The sequence below is a fragment of the Crassostrea angulata genome, chromosome 1, assembly GCF_025612915.1.
Source record: "Crassostrea angulata isolate pt1a10 chromosome 1, ASM2561291v2, whole genome shotgun sequence".
Classification (NCBI taxonomy): domain Eukaryota; kingdom Metazoa; phylum Mollusca; class Bivalvia; order Ostreida; family Ostreidae; genus Magallana; species Magallana angulata.
Genome location: NC_069111.1, coordinates 53,440,619 through 53,452,263, shown reverse-complemented (window position 1 = coordinate 53,452,263; position 11,645 = coordinate 53,440,619). Strand labels below are relative to the sequence as shown.

The following is an 11,645-nucleotide window of genomic DNA, read 5'->3' as shown; positions in this document are numbered from 1 at the left end:
GCGCTTCCAGTTTATCACTCCCTTTCGATCCTCGTTGATCACGTGGGTTATGATAGTATATAAGCGGCTACAACGGAGGTTGTAAGGCAGTTGCAGTCCGAAGCTGATGGTGTTCACTTCGTAATAGGTGAGGACAAACCCTTGGTATTAGGATAAGTCTTATGTGCCTGAATAAGGCTTTCGAGACTTGAGTTGTTATTATATTAGCTTGTGATAGCTGTTAGGGTTAATAGAAAGCGCGCGCTCTCCATAATAGAGTGGGTTATTGTAAATATTATTGATTAAAATATATGATTGAGAAAGTTATAATTTACTTACATATTTCTTAAATTGCTCAGGCAGAGCAGCCGAATACCTGAACCCAGAAACGTTACAGTATATAATCCGAATTTTGTTTACACATGGTCAGAATGTTTGTTTCAAAAATCGAAACGCTTGGTAAGTATTCCCGCTGTTTTACGTCATTTTGACAGTTCATTGCGTCATATCACCTGTCGTTTCTTATCTAACGATGGCTTCCGTGGACCTTTATCACTGTCCGTCATGTAACTCATTATTTTTTTCTATGAACCATTTCAACCAGCATAAATGCAATACTAACTCTCCCGTACAGCCTCTTATCCTAAAGGATAATATGACCACAGTGTACAGGTAAAGTGACATTATTTTTCTATCGTATAACTGATCAGCCTATTCAAACATATGTCCTACATATGTAAATCACAAATTTTACTACTGATTTAAAAAAATGCTAACATAAGTTGAAAAATAAACCATTCATGTGTATGTGGATTCAGAATGTTTTTCTTCAAATATTGTAGGCCTATCTGAGATAAATTTATTTGCATGGGGGATGGGAGGTGGTCTGATGCCTATGTTTGATATATATTTTCTTCATCAACTAGTTACAGTTCATGTACAGTAGTTTAAGATACTTTGAATTATCCAGGGAATGTCTAGACCAGGTGCTAAATAAGTCTAAAGATACCAACTTATTCCAAGAATGTAGAATGTTCAAACCTATCATGATATTTTCAGGGAAGAAGAACCACAATATGGCCAGGGAGCTGCTTGTCAGTCGACCAGTAACTCAACATATACATGTACCACTGCGTCAATGGAAGAAAGTAAGTCTATGTAAATTTTATTCTAGATATTGGCCCAGACTGGGTTGTTTTTACAAGGGAAATTTATTTTGAATCCTATTGTAGACTGCATTAGACTATACTGGCATGCGACCAGTTCTTACTGAGTACCATTTCTGGCCAGTGCATTGTTACGTCTTTTTTCAACACATTTCATTAGATACAAAAATATAATTCACTGGCAAGAAATGGTACTTGGTGAGAACTGGTCACACACACACACTATAAGAAAAAATATGTATTATATACATATATTGATTTAAGGAATGAATTCAATATTTATTAGTTTTATACGATATAAAATGGTTTGGGGCAGTTTACGCTTTATAAACTGCGAAGCAGTTTATAAAAAAGCGTAAACTGTTTCAAACCATTTTATATAGTATAAAACTAATAAATATTAAATTCATTGCTTATGATTTAATTTTTCTACTCTTCATTGTAGATAAAAACGGTCATTTGACCTTTAAAATGACGTAAAATTGTACAAAATTCAAACGTAACGTCAGGCGTATTGATACATTTTGGACGTTATTCTTACTATGACGTAGGCAACATTCTTTATACGATATAAAATAAATTTTTTAGCCAATCAGAAAGTGCGTTACAACCAGAATTAAATCATATAACAATAAATTAATTTCTAAGTAACAAAAATATGAGAGGTGCAAATAAATGTTTGAAATGCAAAACATATTTTTAAAACAACAAACTTTTAAAGCTTAAAATGTTTGTATTAATAGATGAACAAAATGAATTTCAAGATGGCTTCACAGAATATGCACCTCCCACAACTTTGCCAGGTACGTTTTTGAGGTCACCTGAGGTAAAAGCTTAAAAGGACTTGGACACGACTTGACTTAAAAATTTAAAATTTTGTTTTTCCAGTTTCAATGTTCATACTGATAAATATAGAAGTTCATAATGCTATGTCAAAATTTAAAACTCAAATATCAAGTTATAAGCAAGATACAGTGATCATAATTCTTTGTTTTGTAAACAAAGCTCGAATATTGTCATTTTAACATATTCGTTGTATTAGTGTGAATTTCAATCAAATGTAACTTTCTTTTGTTGATAATAGTATTTAAGAAGATATTAAATTAGTTGAAATTGTTTTTACATGTCATTTTGTCTAAGAAATGGTAATTCTCTACATTACATTTTTTGTAAACATCTATAAGACTCGAGCTTTGTTTACATAACTATCAATATTTACTTCTGTATCTCGCTTGTAACTTGACTTTGTATACAGAACCGTGTGGCCACTTTCAACCAAATGTGGTACAAGACATCATTAGCTAAAGGGAATTCAAGTTATTTTTTAAATTTAGGGTGGTATTTTGAATTTTACATAGGAATTTTTTTTTAAATATTCTCAAAATCTCAAATGTTATAATAATGGAATTATAAGTAGTACATGTACTTGAATGCAAGCACTTTGACATATTGTTGATTCTCAATTGTTTAGACGGGGGTCCCTAGACAATTCTTGGGTTCAGCATGGGCTTCAATGTTTTATAAGTTTATATATAATATACAGTTGTTAAGATCTTCTTGATTACTGCAATGCTTGTGAGCAATGTGTAATATGACTTTAAAATATTCTTCTTACAAAGGGGGCTCAATGTTTAACAGAAGAATATATGGAGAAAATTTTATACACGACTTTATCACATAATAAGGGCCTTATAGAGTTACAGAATATCCTCTCTATATCTTTACTACAAATGTTATTTAATTATTCCTACCTAATATTTAGAGATTCTATAAAAATCTAATTTTAGACATAAAGCAGACTTGGACGAATTGTCTAACAAAAGGCTTGATAAGTCTGAGAGGTGAGATGGATTCAGAATTTGCTTCAAAGAAGAAGACCCATAAGGCACTATGGAAAGAAATATCAGCAGTTAACGAGGCCGAGTACAGAACGAGTACGCACGCTTTCGCGCAGCGTTTCATTTGTATTGTGACGTCATCTTTTTGCTTGGTCGACGCCATAGCGTGATAGTTTTTACTGCAGATATTCAGGGAAATTTGTTGAAAATAGCTCGTGTGATGCGTAAAATCGATATTATATTGTGGAATGAACAAAAATGTCTCGAAGTATAGGTTTTTTGAGGCTCGGGTCGAAAACGTGAAGAGGGTTCAGCAAGCCTAGCCCTCTGTCACGTTTTCTTAACCCGCCTAAATATAGCTTAATTCATATATTTCAAGACAGTAACCATGTATTTCATATTAATGACCCTTAATATGTGATGTTGTATATTTATTTATTACTTAAATATATCTGAATGCTTTAATAATACTATAGAGATTACCATTTCCGCCTCTGTCAAATAAAAAATAGCCATTATCTGACAAATCTGGGAAATTGGGAATACCAAAAATAACTTTGATAAGACCCCTGGAACAGACCAGGAGGTAAAAGGTTTTTTTTATTTGACCATTTGATGCCTTTTAGCAATAACTTTAATATGTAGAACAGAAAAAGAAATCCCTAGGGCAGAAGTTTTAAAAATGTGCAAAATTGGTACATTTCAAGCTAAATCCCATAGGGTCCTATATTAAAATTAACACATTTTGAGATGACCCCTTAAACAAACGGTGTGGTAAATGTCTTATTTTTTTTATCTTAAAATAATTATTATAACAGTAGAAATTCTTGTAAAAAATTTCATTCAAAAATCTAGGGCAGAAAAAATTAGACCCGGCCTCGTTAAACTAAAGGAGATCCACAACTTTACTGGTGATTGGTTCCAGTGCCAATCCAAATTTAACAAGCTAACCGCAAAGTATAAAGCTGTTGAAGATGCCAACAGAAAATCAGGTGAAAAGCGGAGGTCTATGGAATTCCATTCTGAAATGATGGAAGTTATGGGGGATGACCCAAAAATAACCCCTCTAAAGACAATGTCTGTAGGTGTGGGAAAGGGTGTGAATGTTGTTTGTGGTGAGAAAGATGATAATGAGAAGGGGTGTGAGATTGTCAAAGCAAGGGGTGAGAGAGAGAAGAAAGCGAGCAAGCGGAAGAGAAAAGATGAGTTGTTTGAGTTGTTGACGGAGGTGAGGGATGATAGGAGAAGGCTTCAAGAGGAGCAGGTAAGAATGAATGAAAGAAAGCTTGAAATAATGGAGAGGTTGGTTTCTCTGTTTGATAGATAGATAGATGTTATTTTGCATTTCCTTAAGGTGGTATGGGACATTAGTCGATATCAATGTGGATTAAAGTACATTAAAATGCTTTCAACAGTTTAGAATTTTTAAATTTTACAATATTTTGCCAAAAAATATGTCTTGATAATTTTTGGAAAGGTAAAAGGTTTAAAGACCCCAGCTGGATTGGAACTCATGACTTACAGTTTTAAAGCATATCCTCTAACCAACTGCGTTACGCTTAATGTTCTATTGCGAGAAAGACACTGTTTATAAAATTACACTTGATTTTATTGTTTATTTGGATAAACATTTCGTCACAGTATGGTGTCCCATACCACCTTAGCCTGAATGTCTTATTTTGATATTTCAAAATTACAAGATTATTATCAAGGTATCAGTTTATGTTCTTTAGTAAATGAAATATGGAAATCTTGTTAATTAATTTGTACTTGTTTAGTTCAATTTAATAACATTGTAATAAAAAGTAAGACTGTTTTAAACTTAAAAAAACATGTTGTTTTATTTCTCTTGTAAAATTTAATTCACTGGGTGTTAACCCAGAAATACTGAGCTAGTGCATTTCTTTTAATGGATGCACTCTGGTTTACAGGCTCATTGGTAGCCGGAGCATCAGGATAAACATCATCACAGATGTCCATGTCAGCTTCATTGTTCTGTAAAAACATAATTTTGAAAATGTTTAAGGAGAATAAACCCAGTTTACATATTTGAAAGTTGACAGCAGACGAGTACAAAACTCACCTCTATGCACATGTTATGAAGTGTACAGGCCGCCGTTATAACTGTTGGTATATCCTCTAGCTTCGTGTTATCCAGAAACCTAAGCCTCCTCCACTTTCCTTTAAGAAGACCAAAGGCACGCTCAATGGTCTGGCGAGTGTTGGAATGTACGAAGTTGTACTTTCTATGCCTCTCGGTCAGATTTCCATTATCCTTGTATGGAGTTAAAATCCACCTAAAATTGAAAATATACTAAGTGTACATACATTTGCAAAACGCACATGGTTTTCAGATGGTATAAACTGTCTCAATAAATACCTATGCAGGGGGTATGCTGCATCTCCGAGAATGTGAGAATCCCCATCGAAGAGGATTTCACTGGCCTCGTAAAGGGGCGAGTTTTTAAATACCCTGGCGTCATGTACGGAACCTGGCCATCCTGATACAATGTCCGTAAAACGCAATGTATGGTCACATACAGCCTGAAAAAGTAATATTTACTTTTATATATATATTTAGTGATATTTACATTTTCCAGTGTCTTTGCCTGTGATAACACTACGTATCGATTTTGTACTATAAAAGCCGTAACTTCAAATGAAGCCAAATTGAGGCGCCAGTGGGGTTTGCTTATTTATGTTTTAAATATTTCATTATACGATGGTTTAAAATTATATAAATATAAGTAATAAGGAATCATTCTTTGATTATTATGAGGTGATAATTTCGGTCGGGGCGTGATCAAATCTATCATAAAGCCCTTCGGACTTTATTGGATTTGATCACGCCCCGACCGAAATTATCACCTCATTATACTTAAAGAATGATTCTTTATTCCTTATTTTAAAAGATCATATGTATATTTGAATGAATTAGATTGATGGAAGTGCTTTTGCTAATGAATTGAATTATATATTCACCTGTAATATAACAGAGTAGTCCCTTTTCCTGTTGAGGTAGGACAATGGATGGTACTTTTCCTGGGGTGCTTTAATTTCAATATGGCATCCATCGACGGCTCCTAAAACTCTAGGGAACCCTTTGATCTTCTCGAAGCCTTGCATGACCTCGTTTGCCCATGCTCCTGTGACATTAAAAATTCAGTTGTAAAATTGATTTAATAAATAATTGACTTAATTGAGATGCAAGCGCGTAACAACGAACGTAGGGTGCTCGTTTTTGCAAACACACACCTTCATCAAACTAAACATACCTTTATTAAACTAAAATTTACGCAAAAAAAAGCATTTTTAAGCAAACTGTTTCTTCCTTTTTTCTTTTATTTCATGGAATTTTGAAAGGCATGCAAATATCAAAAGTAGAAAAAGTTGTATATTTAAAACATTCTCTTGAGGGATTTTGACGTTTATGAACATATTTTTCTTTTCTGTTTTTTTCTTTTAATTGTGTGTGTAAATATCCCAATTTTAGAAAAAACAACAACCATTCTAGATGCCCTTAAAACATGAAATATTAATATCTTTTCCCCTTAAAATTACAGATATAGGTCGTATGGGTAATACTAGTAACAATCAAAGCTTTTATTTTAACAAAATTACCAGTGGGCCACTTGATTTTTTCAGCAGACAGACATTGAAGAGCTCTGCATGTGCGCATGAAGCAACGATACACGGATGAATACGTAACGTTAAAATATGTCAGATATTTGTCTATATCCTTCCATGTTGGCCAACATCCATATGGAGATCATTATCTGTTTCGAGGGTTCAATAATTTCCCTGCCACGCATCTGCTCTTGTGGAATGTGGCCTGTTGACACTATCTATTGGTCAAATAATATTCAGAATGTACAGTTTTACAACGATCTAATGAGTTGATGTTAGTGCATATAAGTTGTTACCTTATATTAGAAGTAGAAGATTTTAAAAAATTATTTTTAAAGCGCAGCGTTATCATGCGCATGTTTTTTTTTTATCATATACTGTATATTCATTAAATTTATTGAAAGTAAATTATAAGGTTTTTAAAAATATATATTCAATACTGTGTTTTATATATCATAATCGTTAAAGTTCATTAACGATTTCATTGATTTATGGGTACCGTAAAATGTGTCATAATGTCGATCCATCGAATATGTACATAATCCACCCACAAACCGCTGCAATAGCGATGCAGTAGAAATACATATGAAATGATCATTATTGAAACAATACCTGTCTACAGACTTCTTCAAAAGTCTCTCTTCGCAATCATTTGTAATATTTGCGATTATTATTTTTTTAGCGCCTTTTTGCTCTGTGACTCTTTCCATTAACGTTGCCTCGCCGGCGACGTCATCTGGAAACGGTGACGTTAATGGAACGGTTGGCAACGTCACAATAATTCCAAAATGGACGATTATAGCTTGAAACGTAATTCGCGCATATGCAGAACGTTTTTATTGAACGTATTTGAGGACGATGAGGCCAATGATTATGACGATGACGTTATGATGGAAGTTGTCCATCATTTGCTGAGAGGAAAAAAGAGACGGCAGCGTATTGCGGATTATTTTAGCGCAACAGTGCCTGCATACGCTCCTGAGGAGTTCTCATCCCATTTCAGAATGCGGAGATCTAAAAACGGAAGTTCCTTGTCACTCTTCTCCATCGTAAATTGTATTGATTCATTTAAAGTATTTAGTAAAGAATGAAATTTCTCTAAGTCGTCTTCCCCTTTAGACCAGAAAATAAAACAGTCGTCAAGATAGCGTTTCCAATTGGATCCTATATAGGTACTAAGTTCGGCATCAAACACTTCTGATGTTCTTTCAAAAAGTGTATTCTCTAAATACCCCATTACTAACGTAGCATATGTGGGCGCAACTTTAGTCCCCATAGCGGTACCTTTTGTTTTTATATATATATATATATATATATATATATATATATATATATATATATATATATATATATATATATATATATATATATATATATTATTAGTAATAACAATTGAAATCCGCAAATGACACTTGATATAGTCAAACCATTCTGAGTGTGAGGGCTTTGTAAATGAATTTTCCTAAATTACACAATTGTATTAATTTGTACATGGATGGTTTACACCAGTAATACTTTTTTATAAGCTTTGATCGTAATGCTAAGTACATTGGACATCTAGACTTTTACCCGTGCGTGCACGGGTTGACATTGCATATGACATCGGGCATTTACAAAATATATACATCGAAACACCGTATACTGTTGGCATTTGCATAACGAAACTTCAAGCCTACAATAATGCTATTAATGTCACTACACTCTGTTGAGTTGGAATAATCTAACTGTGTCTCGGGAAATGTCTTCATCACAGTCATAATGCCTCCACTGCAGTGTAACGGATAGAAAGCCCGTGGGTTCCGACGATGAAATGCCTCCCATATACCCGTAATGTAGCAGAAAATTGCTGAATCGCTCCGAAACGATCTTGGAGAAAATTAAGTTGCATTGAATATAACAGTCAAAGTGTTCACAAAAACCATTTTGAAGCTGTAAGTACCTTTCCTCGAAAAGTTTAAATCTATAATTGCAGAATCCAACATATTAATTTCAACAACGTTTTTTACACATCTTGTTCACATTCAAATTCTAGTAAATGCACTGTCTTAAAGTTATCTCCCGTATTTTCTTTGATGAACATAAAAAAATTTCCAATGAAAATTAACACACATTTGTTTTATCGTTTTCAAATTTATCCATGCAAATATGATATTGTGGAAACATAAAATAAAGAGCCTGTAGTGATTTGGCGTGAATGTAATGCGCGTGCGCAAGGTTATTAAATCCAAAAAATTCAGATGTTTTCCGGAATTTTTTGAGGAATTTTCGTTGATTATTAATTAAAGAAGCCTGATTGAGAAAAAATAAAAACAAATTGGTAATCTTCAAGTACCAATGATGTTTAAAATATATAAAACAAAAGACAGTACTCTTCCGATTTATCGGTATTAAAGCTAAAAATTTCGAGTCTATTATTTTAATATAGTAGTATAGATTCGTCTTCAATGTCTGTTATACAAGTTTTACAAAATCTTTTGTCTCTTGGTATATTTTTATGTCGACCTGTTTCAATAAGCAGATTATGTGAGGACAACCTCATTTTGGAAATACATTTTTTATACAACCTTGGTATTGATTTTTCTAAATAATATTGTAAGCAAAAATTATCAACTAAGTGCTTGTAAATAAAATATTTTGTTTCTATTTGCATCTTGCCATGCTGCGTTTGAATAAAGTTGTCTTTAAGTCTTTTCTGAATAATTGGTAGACAAATACGACTGTTTAAATTACTTTGACCATTCTGAATGTAGCCAAGTCCCAGATTATATAATTGGCCCTTAATTTTGCCCAGCTTTGATAATTTTGCTTTTCGTTTTCACAAATACAATATGACCAGCCATAAGCAGCTCTTAATATACAATTTTCTGTCTGTAATAATTTAAACAAGAACTTAAACATTCGATATATACGAATAAGATATAAGGGTAGACGCCCAATCTCGAAATATAACATAGTTGTATTAGTATTTTTCCGGACACCAAGCACAAAGCGTAAAAACTCAAGGTGGACCTTTCCAATATCTTGTCCCTTGTGGGAACCCCAAACTTCACATCCATAATTTAAAATGCTACACACATAGGTATCAAAAACAGAAAACAAAGTACAATGGTTTAGATAAAGCTGATTAATTGTTGATTTGAGAGCAAACATGGCTTTGCGACCTTGTGCCGCTAATTGTTTTTGAGTGGTAAAAAAATTTACCGTTAGAATTGAACCTAACACCTAGATAAACAAAATGGTCCACAATTTCTAAATTTTCACCGTTATAAAGCCATTTCTCGTTGGTGCGATAATGCCCACCATTTCTAAAAATAACCACTTTAGGTTCCATTCTTTTAAATAGAACTGTAAAATATTCAACATGCTCTGTAGCTCATCAATTGGTTCAGAAAACAATACCATGTCATCGGCATACATAAGAAAATAAAGACTTAGCAATTGCAGGTCAGTGGGGCAGTCCCTTTTCCTATAAATTCATTTTCAAGACCATTAACATATAATACAAACAACATGGGAGACATCACTTCTCCTTGTAAAAGACCAACATGATTTTCAAAGAAATTAGAAATATGACCAGAAGATTTAACACACGTTCTAATTCTGGAATACATTGAACGAATTACTGCAAGTAACTTTCCCTGTATACCATAATACTTTAATTTTCTGTACAATTTCTCCCTATTGATAGAGTCAAAGGCCTTCTTATAATCAACAAAACAACAATAAAACCGTTTTTTAGTTTGCAGCGCTTGTGAAACCAGGCAATGAAGTGCAAAAATTGCTTCATGGTTAAAAACCAAACTGTGCATCTGTGACAATACTATTAGAAGATGCCCATAATATAAGTCTACGGTTCAATATTGAGGTAAACAATTTACAAAAACAGCTGATAAGACTTATACCTCGATAATTGTTGGGGTCAACTGGGTCACCCTTTCTAAAAACAGGAACAATAACTGCATCTGGCCATTGTGTAGTTCCAGGCGAATTTCAACGACAATTGGTTTTCACTTTCACTAAGCACAGTTGAATTGCTAATAATTTCTATTTTAGACTTCAGTCTGACATGAAAAGGCGCATGATCAGAGTACATAGTAAAATTTGCTACAATGAACTGATCAATTTTTGAAAATACATCAGGGGTAGTTATAACATAACGCTCATGTCCCTTGGGCCAACAAATGTATAATCTTTATCCATACCCAAATTATGACGCCCATTTAAAATTCTTAAGCCACTACTTTTACATAATGATAATAACTTGTTACACAAATCATTGATGACCATGTCAGGATTAGTTCTACTTTGAAGACGTGTGTCTAAACCATAAAATAAAACTTCACTTAAATCTCTCAAAACATATATCATGCATTATAAAATCATTTGCATTTGCAGTTCTTGCATTAGTGTCACCAATCAACATCACTTTTCCAAAAGTCAAATATTAAACAATTTGGTTTTCTAGCTCACTAAAGATATCACAATCATAAGCTTGGTAAAAAGTTGAACTGCTTGGTGGTATATACACACATGCTAAATACAAATCTTCAGAACTATCTAATAGACATTTATCAAGCTTAAGCCATATTATAGTGTCACACATATTTTCAAGAAAAGATACATAATGCCTAAGTTTTTCACGAATTGGAATAACACAACCACCTCCTTGTTTTGATTTTGAACGCATTCTTGGAAAAACAAAGCTATCAAAACCTTCCACGTCAATTGAGAAATTATTTTCTATCCGTAAGGAGAACGATGTCATATGAGAGAATGTAGCACTGGAATTTTTTATCGCTGAATTTACGGGCAAAACCCCCGTTTATGTTCCAGCTGATTATCTTCACGAAATCATCCTCCAATTGCCCCTAAGCTTCACCTCTGCCGTTTCCAGCGTCCTATGTAAGTATGTCCGCAGGCTCGTCGTCCTCGGGATCGTCTCTGCCAGCCTCTGTGTTAATGGTGTTTCCTGTCTCTCCCATGTATAGTTTGTCGTATTTCAATACAGCCCTTCTATTTTCCTCCAATGCTTTTC

At 33.6% G+C, this 11,645-nt stretch overlaps 2 protein-coding genes across 2 annotated transcripts; one reads left to right on the top strand and one right to left on the bottom strand.

Moving 5' to 3' along the window:
* The first annotated feature begins 414 nt into the window (after positions 1 to 414).
* LOC128188245 (uncharacterized) lies at positions 415 to 4,756 on the top strand. Its single transcript, XM_052859189.1, has 4 exons — positions 415 to 1,127; positions 1,889 to 1,948; positions 2,933 to 3,052; positions 3,865 to 4,756. Exons 1-4 carry the CDS (start codon positions 1,118 to 1,120, stop codon positions 4,308 to 4,310), a joined length of 636 nt encoding a protein of 211 aa, XP_052715149.1. The 5' UTR covers positions 415 to 1,117; the 3' UTR covers positions 4,311 to 4,756.
* Positions 4,757 to 4,803: 47 nt separating this feature from the next.
* LOC128163048 (uncharacterized) lies at positions 4,804 to 6,952 on the bottom strand. The gene is made up of 5 exons (XM_052826508.1): positions 6,605 to 6,952; positions 5,966 to 6,129; positions 5,364 to 5,527; positions 5,067 to 5,280; positions 4,804 to 4,978 (listed from the first exon to the last, which is right to left on the bottom strand). The coding sequence occupies exons 1-5, from the start codon at positions 6,660 to 6,662 to the stop codon at positions 4,847 to 4,849; spliced, it is 732 nt and encodes a 243-aa protein (XP_052682468.1). The 5' UTR covers positions 6,663 to 6,952; the 3' UTR covers positions 4,804 to 4,846.
* Between the last annotated feature and the right edge of the window lie 4,693 nt (positions 6,953 to 11,645).

What these genes read in the sequence shown, in the direction of transcription:
- LOC128188245 (XM_052859189.1), top strand. An exon ending in ACCTCCCACAACTTTGCCAG is followed by an intron (nt 1,949 to 2,932) that starts GTACGTTTTTGA and finishes ATCTAATTTTAG; the next exon opens with ACATAAAGCAGACTTGGACG. An exon ending in ACTATGGAAAGAAATATCAG is followed by an intron (nt 3,053 to 3,864) that starts CAGTTAACGAGG and finishes GACCCGGCCTCG; the next exon opens with TTAAACTAAAGGAGATCCAC.
- LOC128163048 (XM_052826508.1), bottom strand. Translation starts at nt 6,662, where the DNA reads ATGCGCACATGCAGAGCTCTTCAATGTCTGTCTGCTGAAAAAATCAAG. An exon ending in AAAAATCAAGTGGCCCACTG is followed by an intron (nt 6,130 to 6,604) that starts GTAATTTTGTTA and finishes TTAATGTCACAG; the next exon opens with GAGCATGGGCAAACGAGGTC. An exon ending in GCAGCATACCCCCTGCATAG is followed by an intron (nt 5,281 to 5,363) that starts GTATTTATTGAG and finishes TTTCAATTTTAG; the next exon opens with GTGGATTTTAACTCCATACA.